This window comes from Oryx dammah, unplaced genomic scaffold, assembly GCF_014754425.2.
Source record: "Oryx dammah isolate SB20612 unplaced genomic scaffold, SCBI_Odam_1.1 HiC_scaffold_17, whole genome shotgun sequence".
Taxonomy (NCBI): Eukaryota; Metazoa; Chordata; class Mammalia; order Artiodactyla; family Bovidae; genus Oryx; species Oryx dammah.
This window is the reverse complement of record NW_024070201.1, coordinates 75,997,017-76,019,788: the sequence shown is the minus strand read 5'-3', so window position 1 is coordinate 76,019,788 and position 22,772 is coordinate 75,997,017. Positions and strand designations below refer to the sequence as shown.

The 22,772-nt window shown below is 38.3% G+C and overlaps 1 protein-coding gene and 1 pseudogene across 1 annotated transcript; both read left to right on the top strand.

Annotated features, from left to right (window-relative positions):
• The first annotated feature begins 1,640 nt into the window (after positions 1-1,640).
• LOC120877000 (olfactory receptor 5W2-like) lies at positions 1,641-8,292 on the top strand. The gene is made up of 2 exons (XM_040259305.1): positions 1,641-1,663; positions 7,371-8,292. The coding sequence occupies exons 1-2, from the start codon at positions 1,641-1,643 to the stop codon at positions 8,290-8,292; spliced, it is 945 nt and encodes a 314-aa protein (XP_040115239.1).
• Positions 8,293-21,820: 13,528 nt separating this feature from the next.
• Positions 21,821-22,753, top strand: LOC120876998 (annotated as a pseudogene).
• The last annotated feature ends 19 nt before the right edge of the window (positions 22,754-22,772 follow it).

Here is a 22,772-nt window from a genome sequence, read left to right as displayed (position 1 = left end):
GAGAGATTAGGGAAAAATAATGTAGTGAAAAAACAGAGGAGAAAAGAGGCTGATGTTCCTTGGTTTACGTGGAAAACCAATAAAACTCCAAGACAAGGAGTTTGCACCACCTACGTAGGCCACCAGCGCCCGATTAAATAGCGGAGGGTGATCCGCCTTGGGCTCCCTCTTGCATGGGTCTTAGAAGCCAGGGCAAGTAAGTAGACATGGTGAGCCTCCACGCTCCAGATGGGAATTCAGCCAGAAAAGAAGAGAACAAGAAAAGACCACATGGGGGAAACCAGTCTTTCCAGGAACTGGTCCATCCTTTATTTTCCAGGAAAGCTTTTAATACTTTTGGTTGTACATAGAGATCAATGGATAATACAAAGTTATGCAGGGTCAGCAGCCCTGACCCTTATCAAGACTAGCCTTTCTTTCTGCAAATCTTTCTGTATACAAAGGGTCTCAGGTGATTTACATTATCTTCTGGCCAAAAGGCCTGTTACCATTTTATGGCTCTCTTCCTTAATGAATGTTAATCTCATTTTCCCTGTAGTGTTTTTCCTTAATCTGCATCACCTTCAAAGTACTAAATAAAGTTACATTAAAAGATATGAAAATGGCAGCAAGTATTGGCTCAACAATGCAACCCTTAATCAGTTTTATTCTAATGATTTTTCCTAGAATTTCTTAAGCTTTCAGTGCCTCTGGCATTTGGGAGGCTATAAACAATTCACATGCTCAGTTGTAAAAATCCAGACAGAACGGTCAGGTAAGTTAGAAAGCTATCAGAGGGGTTTAAGCCGAGACATTCTTTTTATATGCAGGAGACTGTTAGCTGGAGCTCTAAGTTAACTTTTTCCAGAAAAAGGTGGTGGGGAATAGCCCCCTGTTAATGTAAGAGGAGTTGGTGAAAGGCATAATGCAGTAAGGTAGGCAGACTCTGGTTTAGATGCTCGAGAATTTCCAGGGGGACCCCTGAGGCTCTATCCCGCCTTTGCGTATGCCGAGCCTTCTTAATCATGACCTTTGCCATGGGCGGGATTCCTCACGCTGGCTCCCAGCAAGAAGGTTTGTTTTAAATTCTGTGTTGTCAGGAAGACCCCTGGTTCAGCCTGGACTTAACTTTTCTCAAACCTTGAACTGATAATGGCTCAGCAAATCCATATGTCTTACTCTTGGGAATGTTCTCTTAAGCTATGTTAATGAAACTACGTAATTGCTTGGAAATCTGCCTTTCTTTAAGGTTCATGTCAATTGTTTCATGGCCAGGGATGACTCACCTTGTGCCCCGTGCTGTCTCAAAATGCATGTTGCGGGAGAGGGGCCTGACGCAACTCTCTGTTTTTAGGTGATTCTTTAACAGATATATAACTCCTTGCTAAAAGCTAGTAAGGGAGTCATTCTTTCTGCCCCCTTCTGATGTCTATGTCAGACCTTCCTCTATCCACTTATACTTTAATAAAACTTTATTACACAAAACTTTCAAGTGATCAAGCCTCCTCTCTGACTCCAGATCAAAATTCTCTCCTCTGGAGGTCACGAATTCTGGAGTAGCTCATGGCTCGAGACTAAACTTTCACTTATAGAAGCAGATAGATATCTGACTTTATTAGTGCTGAAGTAAATGGAAGTGAAATAAAAAGTTAAGAGTTTTGATGACATTTACCAAACAGCAAAAGTACTTGTTTACACACCAAATAGTAAACAGGTATCTACTATTGTTGAGGATGTGAAACAACCATGGTTTTTATGCATTGACAGTAGATTGAGATTTGACACTGCACTTGGCAAAATTCTATATTTGAGTCTCCTATAGCTGAACAAATAAATGTCCTAAGACCAAAACTACCGTTCCTAGAAGCATGTCCAAGCATATAGAATGAATATGCACCCAAAAGGCATTCATAGAAACGTTCACCATTGTATTAATTACAGTAGTGTAACACCAAAAGCAACTCATTTCTTTTAATACATTAGATCAAGATGATATACTTTTCTGAAAGTATTTAATAATGTATATTTTAGGGTTTGTAGATGATAAAATCTTGTTACATCTGAACTGTTTTGTCCTCTATCACAAAAGCAGCCATCCATAATACATGAATAAATGGTGTGTAACAGCTCCAATAAAACCTAACAGGTCAAGTTCACTGAGTCCTGCTTTAGATTAGACAAATGGCTTTATGATAAGTTTGTATGCTGGAAAAGTACACAGCAATGGGAATGAATAACCACATCCTCATACAAGAGCATGGGAAAACTTCACAAACATAATCTTAAGTGAAAAAAGCAAGACATAGAAGTGTAAAAACTGTATGATCTCACTACTTTATACCTTAAAAATATACAAACTCACATATCAAATGGAAAATCAATTTCTGATGGATGTAGGGACCGTTTCTGAGAATCTAGTAATTTTTTTTGTTTGTTTGTTTCTGGGTGCAGGAGTCTTTCCATTTTTGAAAGATTTTTTGAAGTCTACATTTTTAGATGGAAACTTTTTCTGTATGTATGTTGCTGCTGCTAAGTCACTTCAGTGATTTGTGACTCTGTGCAACCCCATAGACGGCAGCCCCCCAGTCTCTGCCATCCCTGGGATTCTCCAGGCAAGAACACTGGAGTGGGTTGCCATTTCCTTCTCCAATGCATTAAAGTGAAAAGTGAAAGTGAAGTCACTGAGTCGTGTCCAACTCTCAGTGACCCCATGGACTGCAGCCCACCAGGCTCCTCTGTCCATGGGATTTTCCAGGCAATGGTACTAACGTGGGGTGCCATTGCCTTCTCTGGCTGAATGTATATTTTACTTAAAAATCACTGTCTTTATTTTTTTCTATGAGATTATAAAAAATATTAATATTTATTTCTAAGTCTAAAATTTTCTTATATAAAATGATTATTCATATAGACTTATGAAATTGATGTAGAGTATAATTAGCAGAGTATCTCAGTACCTTATTGATCTTTACATCACTGAAAGCACTGCCTTTCTTGTAGAACAGCACTGTTTTCGTCCACCCACTGACTCTCCTGGTCACTCTCACAGCAGCAGGGAGCTGAAATGTACTTTAATATCAGACCATGCAATGAACTCTGTGTCATACTACTCAAGGTTTGAGGAACTGACCATTATATTCTAAAAAAAGATCATCTTTGGGTAATATTTGCCAACTTAAAATTGTTTTCATGTCAGCAGAACATGAAAAAACAATTGTTTTTTCCTCACTTGTATCTGAAGCATACATTTTCTCCTTAAGATGTTTTTTGATTACTTAAAATCTCCATTTTTAATGAAGCACCAATCCAATTGGGAGATATTTTAGGTTACTCACCTTGCAATTTTTAATGTAGCTGCCCAAACTCAGGTTTAAATTGTTACGTAGGGGAACAGAGAAATGATGTTAGTGCACATGTTTTTGAGGAGGAGGCCTGTTAAAAAATTAACACTTGCTTCTGGCTGAACAAAACGTAACCCAAGGGATTTTTGCATCCCTGAAGATAGGGATATACCTGAGGGAAAAATTAATTTGGATAGGAGTAGAATTAGGGGATTGAGAACAATTGTAAATACACCATATGTGTAACAGAGAAGTAAATAATGATATCAAAATGCTTTTGAAACATAATCAGTTTCATGATTTTGTGTGTATGTATGTGTGTGTGTATGTGTGCATGTGTGTGTGGACGTGCTCAGTCATGTCCGACTCTTTGCAACCCCTGGACTGTAGCCTGCCAGGCTCCTCTGCCCATGGAATTTTCCAGGCAAGAATACTGGAGTGGGGTGCCATTTCCTCCTCTGGGGATCTTCCTGACCCAGGGATCGAACATATGCCTCCTGAGTCTCCTCCATTGGTAGTTGGATTCTTTACCACTGAGCTACCTGGGAGCCCTTCTTAATTTTAGTGGGAAATTCTTAGCAGTCATATTCTGGCTTGAGTTGGCCTCAATGATATCTCCACAGGGTACAGGTGACATTTTAGTGTTGAGCCCCCCATAGGCACGAATGACATAGACATATATAAAGGCATTTTAAAAAATTGAGAATCACTTTTACAGAATTATAGATGTACTACACATGAATTTTAGCAGAAATAATTTCTCAGATTTATAAGGAAAAAAGTGGAAAAACAAACAAAAACATTGAAAAGAACTGAGAAAACACTCAAACTGATAAGAAAGCCTGTGTATTTCGCAAATGAGAATTCAGATGAAACAGAAAATTAGTTATGATCAGTATTTAATTTCAGTCCATTAACATTTAAGTCATGTTATCTTCCTGTGGCTTTATTGTCACTGCCTTGCTGCTGCTGCTGCTGCTAAGTCGCTTTAATCGTGTCTGACTCTGTGCAACACCATAGACGGCAGCCCACCAGGCTCCCCCATCCCTGGGATTCTCCAGGCAAGAACACTGGAGTGGGTTGCCAGTTCTTTCTCCAATGCGTGAAAGTGAAAAGTGAAAGTGAAGTTGCTCAGTCATATCCGACTCTTCACGACCCCATGGACCACAGCCCACCAGGCTCCTCCATCCATGGGATTTTCTAGGCAAGAGCACTGGAGTGGGGTGCCATTGCCTTCTCCATGCCACTGCCTTAATATCTACTGATTCACATAAGAATGAAATTCTTAGGCATTAACGTCTTGCTGATTTATCATCTTGTTGAGAGTATTTGTTCTTTTTTTTTTTTTTTTGCTCACTTTTTGTTTTTTTTTTTTTAACTATTGATGAAAGTCCATATATTTTGGATACAAATTGTTATATATACAAATGCATGGTTTTTCAATATTTTAAGTATTTTCATCATATATTATGGAGATATTTCTCTCTGTATTCACTCACACTGCTTCATCCTTTGTGGTGGTGGTTTAGTCACTAAGTCTTGTACAACCCTTGGGACCCCATGGACTGTAGCTTGCCAGGCTCCTCTATCCATGGGATTTTCCAGGCAAGAGTACTGAAGTGGGTTGCCATTTCCTTCTCCAGGGATCTTCCTGACCCAGGAATCAAACCCAGTCTCCTGCATTGCAGGCAGATCCTTTACCGACTGAGCTACGAGGGTAGCCCCCCTTATGCTAGATTAATTTAGTGACAAGATCACTAAATAACTTATGTATACAAGGTCATCCTGTGCTAAAATTGTCCCTGATTCATGAGCCAATATGCAGAAGCAGAAACATAATTAATGACATGTTTGTACAACACCAACACCCAAAGGCAGTGGCTCAGGGATTTAAATCCCAATGTACCTGGTAACATAAAATTCTATCTGCTTACTGTTCAGCTACCTAAGACCAGCTCATCTCAGGTAGGTTTTGAGGTCCTGATTTAAAGAACAGAGGACAAAAAAATTCCCATTTGGGGGAAAATCAATTTATAAATACAACATTTTATGCCTGTTTACTCACTTGAATACATTCTGTAATTTAATGTTCAGGAACAATATTTTCTTCTCAGAACTGGCAGATTCTGTACTTGTTAATATCCATAATATAACTATTAAATTAATTTATTTTGTTTCTGGTTTATAGGAAAGATGTTACTCCTTTTATAATCAGAGTAGCATATAGGTGAATTTAAAAGGGGCTTGGTGGGTTTGTTCTCTTTTATTTAAAATATAATGTATGAGTGAATTTAAAAGTTAAAATGTGCATATTGATCTTCATGTGAAGCCCCATAGCTACTAAGGTCAAAAGAAAAAATTCCTTACCCACTCACTGTTCTTATCTACATCAGAGACATGTAATCTGCATGCAAACATATGACAGACACATAATGCATTCATCCTAGACAAAGAAACCAATGTGTTGCAGAAGAATTTATTGTCCCTAAACCTATTTCCACTCTTATAATATAAAAATCCATTAAAATCCAAAGAGATGCAACAGTAGGTGTTAGATTCTGTGGTCTTCACTTCATTTTAGCATTTTTCTTTGTTCAAGAGACTCCTCCTTTGGCAGCAGAAACTCCATTAGTAGGTAATAAGTCATGTGGCCAAGCAGTGATGAATATTTAGAGAAAGGTTTCAACGTTACTTATTTCATGTCTCACTAAATACTAAAGACTAGGATCAATAACAATTATTTTCATTGCTATCAGTGCATGCTATACTAATAGATTGTAAAACTAGTAATAAATATTTTAAATTATGTTTTATGTGCAACATGATAATGAAAATAAAATTTTGTATCCAAGGAATTTTTTCAGCATAGTAAATGGTTATTCATATACTTTCAGCCTGCTGTCTCTAGCATCGGTGTTTTTTTCACACTGCTTTGGCGATGTAATGAGATGTCACTTCATCTAAATATCCTTCTCGATACAAAGAATACAGTGCTCAGAGAAATTAAAGAGCTTATGGCAGTAGTTTAGTTAGGAACAACACCTAGAAATAGACAGAAGTTTCTCAACTATCTATCTTGGGTATTTTTTATTATTATCAGGTAGATGGCAATACCTCTTTAAAGAATGCCCACTGACTTAGTCATTCTCTGAGTGTATGCTCTGTTGGGACATTCTGTCTCACTCGTTGCAACCTCATGAACTGCAGCCCACCAGGCTTCCTTCTCCATGGGATAAGAATCTTGCCTGGAAAATCCCATGGATAGGGAGCCTGGAGGGCTGCAGTCTATGAGAACACAACGAGTCAAACAGAGTTTAGCAACAGAACATGCATGGAGGCACACACTCAGAAAATGACTTGGTCAATGGGCATTCTTTAAAGAGGTATTGCTGTCAGTCTGATAATAATAAAAGTATCTGAGATGGGCAGTTGAGAAACTTGTGCAAATCTGGATGTAATTGCTGAGGTATGTTACTGCCTACGTTGTTGTTGTTCAGTCACTAAGTCATGTCTGACTCTCTGTGACCCCATGGACTGCAGCACTCTAGGCTTCCTTATCCCTCACTGTCTCTTGGAGTTTGTTCAAATCTATGTCAGTTGAGCTGGTGATCCTATCTAACCATCTCATCTTCTGCTGCCTCTTCTTTTGCCTTCAATCTTTCCCAGCATTAGGATCTTTTCTAATGAGTTGGTTCTTTGCAACAGATGGCCAAAATATTGGAGCTTCAGCTTCAGCATCAGCCGGTCCTTCCAATTTCCTTTAGGGATTGACTGGTTGCTGTCATGAACTCTTCAGTTCCTCTGAGCACTACCTTCCTTGTATCAAGAGGGATATTTGGATGAGCTGATATCTCATCACATCTTCAAAATAGTGTGCAGAAAACACTGATGTTAGAGACATCCGGCTGAAAATATTTTAAAAAAAAAAAGACCATTGCAGAAATAAATTGTGTTCCTCCCTGCAGATATTTGTGAACACCCCAAAGTGGTTCCCTTACGTGTATCATTTTCTTGATCATTTCCTCAAGAGTTTAGACCAGGAGACAGAAGAATGCAAAGCGGAAACTGCTCCTCCTTCACTGAGTTCATATTGTGGGGAATCACGGATAAGCCTGGAGTCAAGATGATCTTATTTACCATGTTTGTTATTGTCTATCTCATTAACCTTCTGGCAAATCTGGGAATGATCACCCTCATTAGGATGGATCCCCAGCTGCACACACCCATGTACTTTTTCCTCAGCCACCTCTCCTTCTGTGACCTCTGCTATTCCACAGCTATTGGCCCCAAGATGCTGGTGGACCTTTTAGCCAAAAAGAGCTCAATCTCCTTCTATGGCTGTGCTCTGCAATTTTGGGTTTTCTCTAACTTTATAGACTGTGAGTGTCTCCTGCTGGCAGTGATGGCCTATGACCGGTACAAGGCCGTCAGCAGCCCCTTGCTCTATGCGGTCAGCATGTCCAGCAGGGTGTGCTCCCTGCTCATGGTGGGGGTTTACCTGTTGGGAATGACAGATACTTTGATACACACGACATTAGCATTCCACTTATGCTTCTGTGGGTCAAATGTGATTAACCACTTTTTTTGTGACTTACCTCCACTGCTCTCCCTTTCATGCTCTGATACACGGGTCAATGAATTGGCATTATTCATTTTTTTTGGCTGTGTTGAACTGACCTCCGTTTCAGGAGTCTTTGTCTCTTATTGTTATATCATCCTAGCAGTCTTGAAGATCCACTCTGCTGAAGGCAGGTTCAAAGCTTTCTCCACCTGCACCTCCCACCTAACTGCTGTGGCAATTTTCCAGGGAACTCTGCTCTTCATGTATTTCAGGCCGAGTTCATCCTACTCTCTAGATGAAGACAAAAGGTCCTCGTTGTTTTACACCCTCGTGATTCCCATGTTAAACCCTCTGATTTACAGCCTAAGGAACAAGGATGTGAAACAGGCCCTGGAAAAACTGAAACTTTAAATGTGATTTTAAAGGTTTATATTTCACACACTCTCATAGTCACAAGTACACACATATTGTTGTTTCTGTTTTTATAACTTATACTGTGCGATGCAAGAGAAACAGTTGTCTTAAACAGTTCAAATGAGAATTTGTTGTTATAAAGTCTAAGTTTTAGAAATATTTCAGTTCTGAAATATTGCATACTTCGATTCATGTATCAAGAGTTTACATATGGTGCTTTCCCTTTGTTGAAAACTTTCCAGAATTTTCCAATTTTGTCAAATTTTGCTGCTTTATTCTTTCATTTGAATAATGTTTCAGCTTCCTTAAGAACTATTGTATTTCCTGAGAAATCTTTGAATCTTTTTATGTTCTATGGTATACACTGAACTTTCTATACAAATGAATATAAGCTAATGCTAATAAGAAGCATTAATTGATTAAATAGCTATATAACTTTTAAGAAATCTCAAAATCATTATGAAATAAAAAATGAGGATTTTAAATCCAAAATAAAATCTAAAACTAGTGTATCTTTTGATAGATATATTCAGGCTTAGATCTAATAATTATTCTACTTGGGAGATAAAATGATAGTGGGCAGAGGATCTGACAATTAGATGGGTCTTGAGAGGGACACGACTGTGTCTTTTAGAATTCAAGAAGCTTTGTTTACCACATATGGAAGAACCATAAATGCATTATGCTGACTAAAATAGGCAAACAGATAAAGATAAATACTGTATAGCTTCACATATATGTTGAATCTTATGTTCAAACTTATAGAATTAGAGCATAGACTGGTGTTTTTTTCCAGTTCTTTTCACTCAAAGGTGGGCGAAATGAGTAATAATGGCCAAACTTAGTATTATTCAATAAATAAGTTCTGGGGATCTAATGTATATGACGACTCTAGGTAATAATTCTATGTTATAAACTTGAACTTTCCTAGGAGAGTAGATCTTAATGGTCCTTATCATACACACACTCTAAATGTTAACTCTATGAATTAATGAACTGTTTACTAACCATACGGTGGTGACCATTGCACAACATATACATATATCAGATCTTCATTTTGAATACCTTATACGTGCTATTTGTCAATTTTAACTGAATAAAGCTTGGATAAAAGGAAGGAAAGAAGGCTATAAGGACCAGTGGACAGGACAGTAGTATTGGTATAAAGACCAGTGGACAGGACATTAGTTTCGTGCATCACCATGCTATCTTTGTTTTTGTTCAGTCGCTCAGTCGTGTCCGACTCTTTGCAACCCCGTGGTCTGTAGCACACCGGGCCTCCCTGTCCCTCGCCATCTCCCAGAGTTTGCACAAGTTCACATTCATTGCATCAGTGATGCTATCCAGCCATCTCATCCTCTGATGCCCTCTTTTCCTTCTGCTCTCAATCTTTCCCAGCATCAGGGATTTTTCCAATGAGTGATCTGTTCACATCAGATGACCAAAATATTGGAGCTTCAGCTTCAGCATCAGTCCTTCTAGTGAATATTCAGGGTTGATCTCACTTAAGATTGACAGGCTTGGTCTCCTTGCTGTCCAAGGGACCTTCAGGAGTCTTCTCCAGCACCACACTTCCAAGGCTTCAATTCTTTGTTACTCTGCTTTCTTTATGGTCCAGCTCCCTCAACCATATGTGACCACTGGGAAGACCATATCCTTGACTATATGGACCTTTGTCGGCAGAGTAATGTCTCTGCTTTTCAACACACTGTCTGGGTTTGTCAATGCTTTCCTGCCAAGCAGCAATTGCCTTCTGCTATCATGGCTGCAGTTGCCCTCCACAGTGATTTGGAGCCCAAGAAGAGGAAATCTGTCCCTGCTTCCACATTTTCCCCTTCTGTTCCCCAGGCAGTAATGGGGCTGGATGCCATCAACTTAGTTGTTTCTTTTTTTTAATATTTATTAACTATCAATTTCATCACTTCCTCCATGATAATTTCCTTCCCTTGTTTCCTCTTCTTTCATTAAAGCATGCCTGTTTTAACGTCTCTGTCTTTTTGTGATGAACAGTCATCTACTTAAGTGTTATTTTATTTCATCCTATTTGTGAGCATTCTTTGTTGAAGGATTGAGCATTCCATACTGTTATCCAAATCACTCCATGTTGTCTGGCTGAAAAAAGGAAAATAAACAAACACCTAATAAGTTAAAACACTATATACATCTCTGAGTGTTAATTATATCTCAGTAAAAAAATTACTGAGGAATAGTATAAATATATATGTATATTGCAGTATATACATTGTATACACAACAGATTTAAGGGAAGGTTCGTTACACCACGTGGCTACTAAAATAATGGCACTATGAAGACGTACATATTAATTATACTAGGTGGCACAATGGCCAAGAATCTACCTGCCAGTGCAAGAGATGCAAGTTCAATCCCTGGGTTGGGAGATCCCCTGGAGGAGGAAACGGCAACCACTCCAGTATTCTTACCTGGAAAACTCCATGGAGAGAGGATTCTGGCAGACTACAGTTCATGGGGTCATAAAGCGTAGGACATGACTGAGCACACACACATACGGGTACAAAGAGCTATAGGCTCTTGATATTTGACTATTTCATCTGTTTTTGTTTTTGTTTCTTGAAGGCTAGAGCTAAATCTATTTGTTGAGAAAGTGTGGATGTGGTCATATATTTGAAAAACCTTGCAAGACTGAAAAACATTAATTATCTATTAAAATTATAAAGCTAAAAGCCACTGAAGTTTTAGGTTTTCAAACTGCCCTATAAAATTTCCTTGTGTGAAAATATTCTAGATATAAGTAAAGTCTAAGAAATGCCTCTCATACTCAGGGAGGCCTTTGTTAGAGATTATGGCATTTTAGGCAAAGATCTCATGGTGGATAAAAACCTACAAAAAATTCTTGTTTTAGATAAAAGCTTCAAAAATCTATCTTTAACGTATTTCATCAATTCATGCTAACTCTTTTGAAACTGCTGCTTATGAATAGAAATATGGCAGAAAACATTGAAATATATTAAATTCCAAGCAAAATAGACTGTCAATAGATTGCCGTGAATAACCAACTTTCATCTATATAATGGAAACTTATTATAGTATCTAAAGACTAATGTCATCTAAAATTGGCCCATTTTATTAGATCTACTTGTGTGGTATAAAAAAGAAAAACCATAAGCCCATTAAATGGAAGGCCAACAATGGAACTGACTGACTGATTCTGCCTCTCCCAGAATTTGCATGGTTGCTGCTGCTGCTGCTAAGTCACTTCAGTCGTGTTCGACTCTGTGCGACCCCATAGACGGCAGCCCACCAGGCCCCTTCATCCCTGGGATTCTCCAGGCAAGAGTACTGGAGTGGGTTGCAATTGCTTTCTCCTTGCATGGTTGAATAACCAATTATGGGAAAATTATTTTAGGAATCAATAACTAAAATTTTTAAAAAATGTAAGAATGTATAATAAGTCTTCTATCTTGAGATTTTACAAAATAAGAAATCTGCACTAAAACATTGATGTGTTCTAGCCTATCTGCTTCAATCTCATCACTTCAGCCCCCTTCTTACATCACTTCCATCTCATATATCCACCAATGACTAATAAAACGTGTCATCATACAACTGCAGTGTTATCAATGACAGTGTGTAGTAGGCTAATTTGTGTTTGTGTACTCAGTCCCTCAGTTGTGTCCAACTCTGTGGCACCATGAACTGTACCCTGCCAGGACCATCTGTTCACGGAACTTTCCTGGTAAGAATACTGGAGTGGGTTGCCATTTCCTCCTCCAGGGGATCTTCCCCACCTAGGAGTTGAACCTGTGTCTCTTGTGTCTCCTGCATTGACAGGCATATTCTTTAGCACTGTGCACCTGGAACCCCATTAGTAGACTAATACCATAGTCAAGTTCCTGTAGTTTGACCCCTTCATCTTTGCAACTGAAATGTGTGTGTGCTTAGTTGCTCAGTCATGTCTGACTCTGCAGCCCCATGGAACCTGCCAGGCTCCTCTGTCCATGGAATTCTCTAGGCAAGAATACTGCAGTGAGTTGCCATTTCCTTCTCCAAGACATCTTCCAGACCCAGGAATCAAACCCACATCTCCTATGTCTCCTGAATCACAGGTAGATTCTTAAAGTGTTGAGCCATCAAAGAAGCCTCTGCCACTGAAATACTTAAGTACAAATATGATGCAACAATGATAGATTTGAGCATATGTCCAATGCAGAAAATAGAGAGATATATGTGGGTCACTGGCTGTATAACTATATTTGTGAAAATAGAGCAGTATGAGTGTTCAGCAATTCAAAAAGCACAAAGTTCTGTGTTGAATACAGAGGCAGCAACATTTAATGTCCCTAGATATCTCTCTCTAGAAATGTGCTATGATTCAGGTAGCAGTGCAACTCTAACTTTAAAGCAAAATTTCTTTTCAATACCTCTGAGCCCCCTGTGTAAAACAAGACTTCAACTAGATGACCTGTAACATCCTCTCCAGCTGATACACTCTTTGTCTATAAAATATGACTCTGCTGATGTTTCAATCCATTCCTACTATTGAAAAGTATTAGAAATTTGGAAAATGTTTTTTAAAAAAGAAATTGTTTGATTTCAAGGGAAAAAAATTATACTATTAATCTAGGCTATATTAACCTGCAATAATGATGACATGAAGCTTTGGGGATAGAATGAGTTTCAGGAAGCCATAAGCTTCTAATCATGGCTCTTTGGTGTGGCTTGTTATTCAAATTCAGAATCACATAGACTCCTCACAGAAGTGGATATCCAAATTTAGTAGCCCTCCAGTAAGTAAAACAAATTAAAAGTTAACCATAAATAAACACAGTATTATGATCCATCTAAAGATTTTCTTCGTTGCTCAGTCATTAAGTCGTCCAATTATCTGTGACCCCATGAACTGCAGCACCAGGTTCCCCTGTCTTTCACGATCTCCCAGAGTTTGCTCAAGCTCATGTCCACTGAGACAGTGTCGTCATCCAACCATCTCATCCTCTGTCGCCCCCTTCTCCTCTTGCCCTCAACCTTTCCCAACATCAGGGTCTTTTCCAATGAGTCAGCCCTTCACATCAGGTGGTCAAAGTATTGGAGCTTTGGTTTCAGCACCAGTCCTTCTAATGAATATCCAGTGTTGATTTCCTTGGGATTGACTGGTTTGATCAAATTGATCAAATTAATCAACCTAAAAAATTGCAAGATGCAAATATTTGAATTAGAAAGTCTTGGTGAGGATGTGGAACAACCATGACTTTGACACATTAACAGTAGAATAAAACTTGTTGCTACACTTTGTAAAACTGAAGTCGCTCAGTCGTGCCCAACTCTTTGTGACCCCATGGATAGTAGCCTGCACCAAGCTCCTCCATCCATGGGATTTTCAAGACAAGAGTACTGGAGTGGGTTGCCATTTCCTTCTCCAAGGAATCTTCCCAACCCAGGGATCGAACCCAGGTCTCTCACATTGTAGACAGACGCTTTACCATTTGAGCCACCAGGGAAGTCTTGTAAAACTCTAAGGGGGGTCTAATATAGCTGGACATGTACATGTCATACAACTCAAAAAATGCAATTCTTTGAATGTTGCCCAAAATAAATGAGTGACTATGCCAACCAAAAGATGTACACAAACTATTTTTCATTGCTTTATTTATAATAATATAGAACTAAAATTTTCTTCAGCTTTTCTTCTTAAACTCAGTTTTCTTCAACACACTAAAGACCTAACAAACTTTTCAGTAGTGTTAAATAATGTACATTTTAGAGGTCACAGTTCATAAACTTCGTCACAACCCTCAGGTTTTCTCTGAATCATGAAAGCAACCATGAATATCATATAAATAAATGGTATGTTCAGTTCCAATGAAAACTTATAGGTCAAGTATACTGACACCTGCTCTTGATTAAATAAATTACTATATGGTAAGTTTATACCTAGGAAGACTACACAACAATGAGGGTGAATGAACTGCCTTGAGACACAAAAGTGTAGAGAAATTTCATAAAAAAATATTGAGTGGAAGAAGTCAGAAATGAAAATATAAAACCTATGATTATACTAATATATAACTCAAAATATTAAAACTAAATTATTGTGGTGGTGGTGGTAGTTTAGTTGCTAAGTCTTGTCTGACTCTTTTGCAATCCCATAGATCCACAAAGCTCCTCTATTCAAGGGATTTCTTAGACAAGAATACTGGAGTTTGCTGCCATTTCCTCTTCTCAGGTGATCTTCCTGACCCAGGGATAGAACCCATGTCTCCTGCATTGCAGGCAGATTCTTTAACCACTGAGCCATCAGGGAAACACAAAGTACTGTATTGGATATCAATTTGTGACAGATGTGGGATGACAGTTTCTGAGACACTAGGCATGTTTTATCCTTGGTGTTCTGGGATTAGCATCTTTTCATTATTGAAAATTTTCTTGTAGTATACTTTTATAGAAGAATGTTTTCTTTATGTGTATCATACTCTAAAAAGAAAATTTCCATAAACAAAGTATGCTCACTGCAAGTTGTTAACTTTTAATTTTTTTTATCTAACAGTTTCTTGTGCCAATAAGTGTTGATATATTTGTGAAAATGATGTGGTGCTTTGTTTCGTAGATTATCTCAGTGCATAATTAATCTTTATGCTGCTAGAGCGTTGCTCTGTTTGTGGGACAGCACAGTCTGTATCCGGCCACAGGTTCTCCTAGTCTTACTCCCACCAAGAGTGGGACATAATGAACTTTGGTACCTGATCATGCAGTGAACTCTGCATCTCCATACTCCAAGTCTGAGGAACATACAACTGTGTCCTGAAAAAGTGACCTTCTGGGTAGACCTCTACCTACACACAACTGTACTGTCACCAGGGACACTAGAGAAACCCTAAGTATAGACTGCTTTTCTCTCACTTGTTTGTACCAGAGGAATATATTTTTTCCTTAAGACATGTTTTCCAATTATTTAAGGTCTCCATTTTTAATGAGACATGATCCCTTTGGAAAATACTTTAGTTTATCCAACTTACAATTGTGATGTAGCTATCCAAACTCAGTTTCAAGTGGCTAGGTGGGAATAGATGGAAGCCACGATAGTCTACATGGTTTTGAGGAGCTGTTACAAAGTGAAAGTCAGGTTCTGGGGCATAAAATGCAACTCAAGGGATGTTTGAATCCCAGAAGATCAGGAAGTACCTGAGGGAAAATTAATTTGGATAGAAATAGAATTAGGTAATCAAGGACTATTCTACATACAGCAAATATGTGCCAGAGGTTAATAATGACACTGAAATTCTTTTGTGACATAAATGCATCAATTTCTTGATTTTAACTAGTGGAAAATTATTGGCAATTAGCTATGTGGTTTGAACTTTGTCTCAACAATATCCCCACAGTAATACATTAGATATTTGATTTTTTTTATGTCATAGTTCTTTTATTTTTTAATCTCTTTGTTTTGTATTGGGGTACAGCCATTTAACAATGTTGTGGTGGTTTCAGGTGAACAGTGAAGGGACTCAGCTATATTTGAGTATTGGGTTGATCACACCAAGAATGGCAACACATTAAAAATGAATCAACAATTGTCCCTATAAATCTTTTTTCCCAAATTAAAAATGTACTAATGATACAAAATTTAGCTTGATGAGTTTCTTAGGTTTACAGAAAAAACACACACACAAAAAGCAGGAAACAAGCAAATAGAAATGTAACCCAAACAAATAAAAATATAATCTTTGTTCCTGTTAAATACCAAATGAAAATTCAGATAAAACAGAAAATTAGGCATGATCATAATTTACTTTATTGTCATGCCCCTAACAAGTAAAGATGCTGAGCAAACTGTTATACATGACCTTGCTATTTATACAACTTCTTGGTGAGATTATCTATCCAATCCTTTGTATAAATTTTATTAATTTGATTTTTATTATTTATGAGAGATTTTCATAAAGTTTGGATACAAGTTATTTTACAGATATATACATACATGACTTTCAAACATTTTCCTCACTTTCCAATATTGTTATTATTGTTCAGTTGCCAAGTTATGTTGGACTCTTTGTGACCCCATGAGCTGTAGCATGCCAGGCTCTCCTATGCTGCAGTATCTCTCGGAGTTTGCTTAAACTCATGTCCAATGAGTCAGTGATGCCATCCACTAATCTCATACACTGTAACCCCCTTCTCCTCCTGCTCTCAATCTTTCCCAGCATCAAGGTTTTTTCCAGTGAGTTGGCTCTTCATAGCAGATGGCCAAAATATTGGAGCTTCAGCATCAGCATCAGTCTTTGCAATGAATATTCAGGATTGATTTCTTTCAGGATTGACTGATTTGATCCCTTTGCTCCTAAAGGACTTTCAAGAGTCTTTTCCAGCACCACAATTTGAAAGCATCCATTCTTCAGCCCTCAGCCTTCTTTATGGTCCTACTCTCGCAACCTTACATAACTACTGGGAAAACCATAGCTTTAGCTGTTTGGGTCTTTGTCAGCAAAGTGGTATCCCTGTTTTTTAATACACTCTCTAGGTTTGTCATAGCTTTCCTTCCAAGGAGCAAGCATCTTTTAATTTCAATGTCCATAGTGATTTTGGAACCCAAGAAAATAAAATCTATCACTACTTCCACTTTTTCCCCATCTGTTTGCCATGAAGGAATGGGACCAGATGCTGTAATCTTTGTTTTTTGAATGTTGAGTTTTAAGACATCGTTTTCACTCTCTTCTTTCATCTTCATCAAGAGACTCTTTAGTTCCTCTTCATTTCTGCCATTAGAGTGGTATCATCTGCATATCTGAGGTTGTTGATATTTCTTAAGGCAATCTTGATTCCAGCTTGGGCTTCATCCTATCTGGAATTTTGCACGATGTACTCTGCATATACAAGCTAAATAAACATGGTGACAATATACAACCTTGATGTAAGTCCAATTCTGACTGTTGTTTCTTGACTGCATACAGGTTTATCAGGAGGCAGGTAATGTGGTCTGGTATTTGCATCTCTTTAAGAATTTTCCACAGTTCTTTGTGATCCACACAGTCAAAGGCTTTGGCACAGTTAAAGAAGCAGAAGTAATTTTTTTTTTCTGGAATAACTGATGTTGGCAATTTGATCTCTGGTTCCTCTGCCCTTTCTAAAGCCAGCTTGTACATCTGGAAGCTCTTAGCTCATGTCTGTTGAAGCCTAGCTTGAAGGATTTTGAGCATTTCCTTGCAAGCATGTGTAATGAGCAAAATTGCATGGTAGTCTGAGCATTCTTTGCCATTGCTCTTCTTTCAGATTGGAATGAAATCTGACATTTTCCAGTCTTGTGAGTTTTCCAAGTTTGCTGGCATATTGAATGCAGCACTTTAACAGCATCTTTTTAAGATTTGAAATAACTCCGCTATAATTCCATCACCTCCACTAGCTTTGTTCATAGTACTGCTTTCCAAGGCCCACTTGGCTTCACACTCTAGGATGTCTGGCTTTAAGTTTGTGTCCACACCATCGTGGTTATCCAGGCCACTAAGACCTTTTTTGGTACAATTGACCTATATCTGTAGAAAAACTTTCAAAGCAGGTATGCTGCTACTTTTCACATTGTTTTCCCAGGTGGCTCCGTGGTAAAGAATCTGCCAGCCAGTGCAGGAGACGCAGGAGACACAGGTTCCATCCTTGGGTTGGGAAGATAGACTGGAGGAGCGTCAGGATTCCTGTGGGAAAATTCCATGGACAGAGCATCCTGGCTGGTCATGGTCCAGGGGGTTGCAAAGAGTTGCACGTGATCGAGCAACTGAGCACAGCACATTATTTAATACCATTGTAGTCATAAATACTTAATGGCAAATATTTAGAAAGTACTACCTTTTCAAATCCTTGTGCCATTAAGTTTAGAAAATACAAAATAATCAGTGCTCTAATTTACGAGGTCTTAAATGTAGCAGAGATTCTTACAAGAACAAATTAACATAACTCAGAAAAAAGTGCATAGTGTAGAGAATGTGAGGGAGACATAAAATCTATGAAATATCCTTTGGTATGTGGTTGGAAGATAGGAGTAGGATGTTTGGTGATGATGGCTGCCTTGAAAGGTAGCACTGACAAGAATAACAGAGCATCGTTATCCACGACAGAGAAAGAGCAGAAACAGCCCAACATTTATCCAACTGAACAGTGGGTCAATAGTGTGTAATATCCATAAAAGGAAACATTATTGTGCTTGTCAAAGAAACCAAATTCTGATTCTGACACGAACAACATGGATGAGCCTTGATAATATTTCACTGAAGAAAAGAAGCTTGAGAGAAAAGAAAAAATACAATACATATTGCATAATTCTGTTTATATGCAAGACTTAGACACTGCTCAGAGTCAGAATATAGACTAGTGGTTGCCAGGGCTGGGGTCAGCAGGGACAGGAAATGAGAGCTAATAGGCGTGGGTTTCTTACTGAACTGACAAAAATGTTCTGGAGGTAGATAGTCGTGATGACTGAAAATCCTTGAAAACAGAATAAAACTAAAAAAAAAAAAAAACTGTCTACATTAAAAGGGTGAATTTTATGGTATATGTGATATTAGTATTATATTTCAATATAAAAGAAAATACAATAGGAATGTAGTAATACTCCTAAATGGTGTATGAAAGAGAATGTTTCAAAAACAATGAAAAATGCGAAGAAGTTAGAAGTGATGGAGGGAGGGACCTTTTTTGAGTTTCCTTAGGTTTCCTGTTTTACTAGAGAAGGAGGAGATGGTTTCAGGATAACTGTTAAGCAGTACTAAAATTTGCAGTTTTCTTCCTAACACAGAGCAACTTGGTAACAATAGTGAAGCACAAAAACTCAGCTGGTGCTAAGTTGTTTTGAATTCTCAAGGGAATATAGAGAAACAGAAATATAATTAATGGAGTGTTTATATAACATCAAAGCCTAAGGGCAATAGTGCTGGGATTTAAGTCCTAATGTACCTGGTAAAATAAAAGGCCACCTGCCTATGGGTCTTCCCTGGTGGCTCAGATGGTAAAGCGCCTGCTTGCAGTACAAGAGACCTAGGTGTGATCCCTGGATGGGGAAGATCCCTGGGAGAAGGGAGTAGCAACCCACTCCAGTATTCTTGCCTGGAGAATCCCATGGACAGAGGAGCCAGAGAGGGTCACATGGGGTCACAAAGAGCTGGACACAATTGAGTGACTAACACACCCTGTTTGTTGTTCAGCTACTCAAGCCCTGCTCATCTCAGGTAAGTTTCTAGATCCTAACTTAAGGAATATAGGAGAAAACACTTAACTTTTTGAGAAAAAGTTTTGTAAAGGGAATATTTTATACCTCCTGTTCTCTAAAATTTGCATTTAATGGCTAGTAATAATATTTTCTTCTCAAAACTGAGTCTGAACTTGTTAATATCCACACATAATTACTTTTAATTTATTTCATTTTGTTCTTGGTTCATGGGAATGCCTTCACTCTTTTTATCATTTCGTAAGTAATAAAAAAAAACAATTTAAGGTACATATTGTTTTATTGAAAAAATAGTGTAGGTGCCACAGTAAAAATAAAAACATGTAGAAATTCATCTCCACATGAACCATATGCCTTGGGGGTCACAAAGAGTCAGATATGACTGAGCGACTGAACTGAAGGAAAAAGTCTATTACTTGTATTCTGTTCTCAGATACATTAAATATATATATATACACATTCACACACATAAATACATACATATAACATAGGGAGAAGTCTATGTATTTTAGAAGTATTTATTGTCACTCTTTTCATTTATATTTTATTAAATTAAAGGAGATTTTTTTTTAATTTAAAATCACTTTATTGCTAAAAAATACCAGAACAATCACAACAGTAACATCAAAGATCACTGATCACCGTAACAAACATAGTGGTAATGAAACGTTTGAAATATTGTGATCATTACCAACATGCGACCCAAAGATACAAAGTGAGCAAATGCTGCTGGAAAAATGGTGCCAGTAGACTTGCTCAATGAAGGAGTGCCACAGTCCTTCAATCTGTGAAACATACTACATGCAAGAAGCACAGTGAAGTGAAGCACAGCAGAACAAGCTATGCCTGCACTGTGGGGAGTTGCGTAACGTTTGCTGTTATACTTATGAAAGCTCATATGGGGTAACAAGGATCTGAGATTTCAGGGGAAAGAATATGAGGTACCTGGCAATGAATAGACATATGGCTGCTAATGCCTTGCTGGTCCAGGCTCAGTGACAGCTCTGCACTCAGGAAACCTTGATCCCAGACAAACTGTGACAGCTGGTCACCCACATCACCCTCTGTTCTTACAGAACCATCCCCGTGCTAAACCTTTCCCCTCTTTCCTTCAGCACTGCCTTCACCTTGGCAGGCCTGCAGGCCGGGCCTTCTCCCAACCACAGGAATGATGTTATTTTACAGGGGAAAGGCAAGTTGGCGACTTAGCCTCAAGGTCAGGCCTAATTAATTATCTCCCAGGCCTCCCACAGCCCCAGGAAGTGCACCTTCCTCTGGGAAGTCCCTACAAATCCTTGTTGATGAGCCAGAAAAAGCATTTGGCTTTTTCTTCAGATTTCTTTTTTATGGCATGCTATTGTTCCTACACTTTTTAATTGTTTTCTCACTCATGGACTCCATTTACCTCCAAATTACTTTGCCAACTGCTATGCTGAATCTTTTTTTAAACTACTGATTTGATACTTTGGTGATGAAATAACTAAGCCATCTCTGAAAGGTCCAGTGTTTACAAATTGAGATAGAAATATGTTCCTATCATAAACTGAATCCAGAAAGGAGACTTAAAGTCTAAAGTGATGCAAATGTATGTGGTACATTCTGTTGCTTTTACTTCTTTTTAACTTTTTTCTTCCACTGGTCAATAGATTCATCCCTTGACTACAACTATTACAAAAAGAGATAATGAGCATTGTGGGAAAGCAATTATAAATTTCTAGCAAAAAGGTAAATAATACTTACTTCATGTATCTCCAAATACGAAACACAACATAAACTAAAATCTGTACAATAATTATTTTTTTATTACTGTTAGACAGTGTTATACTCATTGTTTCTGGAACTAAGTTAAAGACTCTTAAATTGATCATGTGTTTTTGAGAAATATAAATTTTATAATTATCTTTTCTAATCATTTTTTGTATTCAAGTGAATATTTTCAAGCATAGAAAATGCTTAGTCTCATGTCTTAAACCTGGCTTCTCTATCACTGGTGTCTCTTACAAATTATTTTGAAGAGATAAGGAGAGTGGAATTTGTTGATATCTACCCACTGAGATAAGAAAAATAATGCTTAGAGAAGAAAAAGGAGCATACCTCATGAATGATATCTAAATTTACATCACTATTTCTCAAAGCTCAATTCCAGATACTTTTTATTACTGCTTAGTATACAGATATCCCTCTTCAAGCATACATACACCTGACATGAATTATTTTCTAAATATAAAAATATAGAAAAAAATCATGCTCTCTCTTATATTTTGCAGATGTGCAGAAGTGTTACACATCCAGGTGTCATTTTCTTGATCACTTGCTAAAACTTTAGACAAGAACAAAGAAGAATGAGTAGAGAGAATTGCTCCTCCTTGACTGAGTTCATTTTCTTGGGAATTACTGAGAACACTGAGAACAAAGTGATCCCATTTGCAATGTTTCTCCTTGTTTATCTCATCAATCTTCTGGCAAATCTGGGAATGATCACCCTCATTAGGATGGATCCCCAGCTGCACACACCCATGTACTTTTTCCTCAGCCACCTCTCCTTCTGTGACCTCTGCTGTTCCACAGCCATCGGCCCTAAGATGCTGGTGGACCTGTTTGCCAAGAACAAGTCAATCTCTTTCTGTGGCTGCGCTCTGCAATTCTTGGTCTTCTGTATCTTTGCCGATTCTGAGTGTCTCCTGCTGGCGGTGATGGCCTGTGACCGGTACGAGGCCGTCCGCAGCCCCTTGCTCTGTGCGGTCAGCATGGCCAGCAGGGTGCGCTCTCTGCTCATGGCGGGGGTTTACTTGGTAGCAGTGGCAGATGCTGTGATCCACACGCCATTAGCATTCCGCTGATGTTTCTGTGGGTCAAATGTGATTAACCATGTCTTCTGTGATTTACCTCCCCTTTTCCTCCTTTCCTGCTCTGATATACAGGTCAATGAGTTGGTGTTGTTTATTGTTTTTGGTTTCATTGAGCTGAGTACAATTTCAGGAGTCCTTGTCTCTTGTTATATCATCCTTTCAGTCTTGAAAATCCACTCTGCTGAAGGGAGGTTCAAAGCTTTCTCCACCTGCACCTCCCACCTAACTGCTGTGGCCATTTTCCAGGGAACTCTGCTCTTCATGAATTTCCGACCAAGCTCTTCCTACTCTCTCGATCAAGACAAAATGACCTCATTGTTTTACACTCTTGTGATTCCCATGTTAAACCCTCTGATTTATAGTTTGCGGAACAATGATGTAAAAGAGGCCCTAGAAAAATTGAAAAATAAATTATATTTTTAAATATTTTATTATATATCTG

Bases quoted from the DNA above. Each gene is read 5' to 3' on its own strand.
- LOC120877000 (XM_040259305.1), top strand. From the start codon at position 1,641: ATGACATTTACCAAACAGCAAAA. The intron at 1,664-7,370 runs GTACTTGTTTAC...AGGAGACAGAAG, and splicing joins ACATTTACCAAACAGCAAAA to AATGCAAAGCGGAAACTGCT.